General features: G+C 42.5%; 1 protein-coding gene across 3 annotated transcripts in view; it reads left to right on the top strand.

Moving 5' to 3' along the window:
• bckdha (branched chain keto acid dehydrogenase E1 subunit alpha) overlaps positions 1 to 2,575 on the top strand; it is a 7,549-nt gene extending 4,974 nt beyond the window's left edge. For all 3 annotated transcript variants that reach the window (XM_020605648.1, XM_020605649.1, XM_020605650.1), the window contains exons 5-8: positions 786 to 947; positions 1,044 to 1,250; positions 1,338 to 1,479; positions 1,707 to 2,575. In XM_020605648.1, coding sequence (XP_020461304.1) covers positions 786 to 947; positions 1,044 to 1,250; positions 1,338 to 1,479; positions 1,707 to 2,049 — 854 coding nt within the window. In that variant the 3' untranslated portion in view covers positions 2,050 to 2,575. The remainder of the gene's footprint in view (positions 1 to 785; positions 948 to 1,043; positions 1,251 to 1,337; positions 1,480 to 1,706) is intronic.
• The last annotated feature ends 652 nt before the right edge of the window (positions 2,576 to 3,227 follow it).

The following is a 3,227-nucleotide window of genomic DNA, read 5'->3' as shown; positions in this document are numbered from 1 at the left end:
ATTGTATTATTATTTATAGTGACGGATGTATCATCTGTACAAATGCTTCTTCCTAAACCAGGACCAACATTCACAAAGAACCTATTAAACTTATCAACTGCATCCTCCATTCTGTTGACCGGTGTGTCATTATTCATAAAATATTGGGGGTAGTTACTCTTGCTGGGACTATTTCTAATCAATTTATTTAATATATTCCAAGTACCTCTCATGTTGTGTGATGTAGAAGATAATTATCAAAGTATGTAATTATGTAAGAATGTTAACAGTTTGTAATATTTTTTAGTATATCACTAGAGTGGTGTAGAACAAAATTATCTATGTAGAGATACTGCTTGCAAACCAATGATGTAAGATGATGTCATGGGGTAGGACTGGATAAGTCTGACTTCTTCCTACTCCATTCAAGCATGTACTAGGTATAAGCAAATTGATATTGGATTAGCATTTGTTGGATATGTGTGAAATTATGTGTGTTGACATATCAACTGTCTTTACATGCTTGAAAAAATAAATCAATCAATCAAAAATCAAAAAAAAAAAAAAAGCTCAATCCTCCCAACCTGCCTCACACTTTGTGTGCCCTCTTACCCCTTTACACCTTCTTAAATCCTGCCCTCCCTCCCTGCTCTGCTTTACGTTTCCCACAGCTTTTTCATTGTCCATATAACCTCTTCAGTAGTCTGCCCTCCAGCCCCTCATATACTTACTGAGTATAATGATCTTTAGTTGCCCAGGTGTTCTTGTCTTGTGATAGTAGTTTGTTCCTGCACGGCACCCTGCAGGAGTGCTGATGTACCGGGGTTTTCCTCTGGATTTATTCATGGCTCAGTGCTATGCCAGTACTGATGACCTCGGCAAGGGCCGCCAGATGCCCGTCCACTATGGTTCCAAAGATCTCAACTTTGTCACCATCTCCTCTCCCCTGGCCACTCAGCTTCCTCAGGGTGAGTTGTACACGTTGACCTCTGCGGTCTATATGAACATACATGTGCCTGTAAATATATATATGTATATATTCTTGCTCAATGTGTCTATTTCAGCGGCCGGAGCTGCATATGCAATCAAGAGAGAAAACATGAATCGTGTTGTAATCTGTTATTTTGGAGAGGGAGCAGCCAGTGAAGGGGACGCACACGCCGGCTTCAACTTCTCTGCCACTCTTGAGTGCCCGCTGATATTCTTTTGTCGCAACAACGGCTACGCCATCTCTACTCCAACCAATGAGCAGTACAGGGGAGATGGCATTGGTAAGAGGCCTTGGTGTGCATTTGTCATATACGAGATTTGCAGCTGTGTTTATGAAACTACCTTCCATTCTTTCTCTGAATGAACAGCTGCTCGTGGTCCAGGTTATGGCATGTTGTCCATTCGTGTCGATGGTAATGATGTGTTTGCTGTGTACAATGCTACAAAAGAAGCGCGCCGCAGGGCTGTGGCTGAAAACCAGCCCTTCCTTATCGAGGCAATGACCTACAGGTTAGTGAGTGATTTGTGACAACTCTGCAGAATTCACAAACTACAACTGAGCTGTGCTCTATTACAGAAATATCATGAATTCTTGTGTTTGGGTTTTTATATTTAAAGCAGACATTGCATTCTGTTCAGTAAACACAGTGACCAACTATCTATCTTGTTATGAAGATAGAGCCTGGAGCACACTTATATAAAGCCACTGAAGAAACCTAATTCTGTTCATTCTTCAGAATTGGCCACCACAGCACCAGTGATGACAGCTCAGCTTACCGCTCAGTGGACGAGGTGAATTACTGGGACAAGCAGGACCATCCCATCTCCAGGCTCAGACACTACATGTTGGCTCACAGTTGGTGGAGTGAGGACGACGAGAGGAGCTGGCGGAAGCAGTCTCGCAAGATGGTGATGGAGGCATTTGAGAAGGCCGAGAAGCGCCTGAAACCCAGTCCTGAACTGCTCTTCACTGATGTGTACCAGGAGTTGTCGCCCAGCCTGAACAAGCAGAGAGAGTCCATGTGGAGGCACCTGCAGCAGTACAAGGAGCACTACCAGCTTGACCTTTATGATAAATAACTGTACTGACAGGATAGAACGACTCGTGATCTGGCAAACAAAGTTGAGACTGGGATAGACCATTGCACAATTTATGTGTTCATAAAACTGTAGTTTTGATGTGCGTTATCTTTCCATACAACAAACTGACATTTTCATTGCACTTCCTGCTGCTAGGTTTATGGTATTAATAGTTACCAGTAGTAAAGCTCTTCTATAAATACTAAAATCAGAATGCTGCTTCATATTATTTCCAAGCTCACCATGGTTCCTTTTGTAAATGCAGCAAAATAAGAGATTAAGTTTGAATTCATTATGCACAGAATGGGAAATCAAATCGAGGAAGTTCACCTCTCTTCAATTATAGGATGTTACTGTTTGCCTTGTGTCATTGAGGCAACTCCTCTAATTTAGTGTACACACCCAGATTTTAGATGGCTTTGTATACTGTGATGCTTACACTTTTCTGTAAATCCCAGAACTGAACAGCCATCTAACTCCTGATGCGTGTTTGGTGATTTGTGGAAAATAAACTGTGAAACCTTAAGTTGTCTTGGTTTACACAAAACATACGCCGTTTTATGAAGAAAATAATCAGATGCTTCCTACCGTAGACATTGGTTGGCGCGGTTGGCTCCTTCTTCTTGCGGCTGTCAAAGAGACTGTGCGTTACAGCAACTGCAGACTCTCTGCCTCCTCCCACCGGCCGCCCCTGAGCTCTGGCTGCTGGGATAGCCTACTTCCACCGTCAAAAAGCCCGGTACGATGGTACCGACTGTCTTTCTACGGTCCACAGCGGAGAGACAGATCCCCGTACAGCTCGGAGCTACCGAGAGCGCAGGGCGTCACCCCGCCGTAGGCCTGCCCCTTAATCCAGGCAGTTCTGTCGTGGATGGCGTTTCTAGAAAACTGGAACATAGGACTTTTTGTTATATGATGAATATATTAAATTCGGCATATGCCTGACACCAAAATTAAAACATTAATCATTCTTAAGTTTAAATAGCTCAGTCAGTACTCAGAACATATTGTGACCTGAAATACTCCAAAGATGGACCATTTATTTACTGGACAGCAGAGATGTAGACATAATCAAGTTTGACATGTTTTTGAAATGTTATTTCGAAAACGTGAAAAGAAAACAATCATACAATGAGACAAAAGAAAGAAGAACCAGAACAGTATCTCCTCATTCTGCA

Source organism: Monopterus albus, unplaced genomic scaffold (genome assembly GCF_001952655.1).
Source record: "Monopterus albus unplaced genomic scaffold, M_albus_1.0 scaffold71.1, whole genome shotgun sequence".
Classification (NCBI taxonomy): domain Eukaryota; kingdom Metazoa; phylum Chordata; class Actinopteri; order Synbranchiformes; family Synbranchidae; genus Monopterus; species Monopterus albus.
Note: the sequence above shows the minus strand (reverse complement) of the source record. Positions and strands in the feature narration are given on the sequence as shown.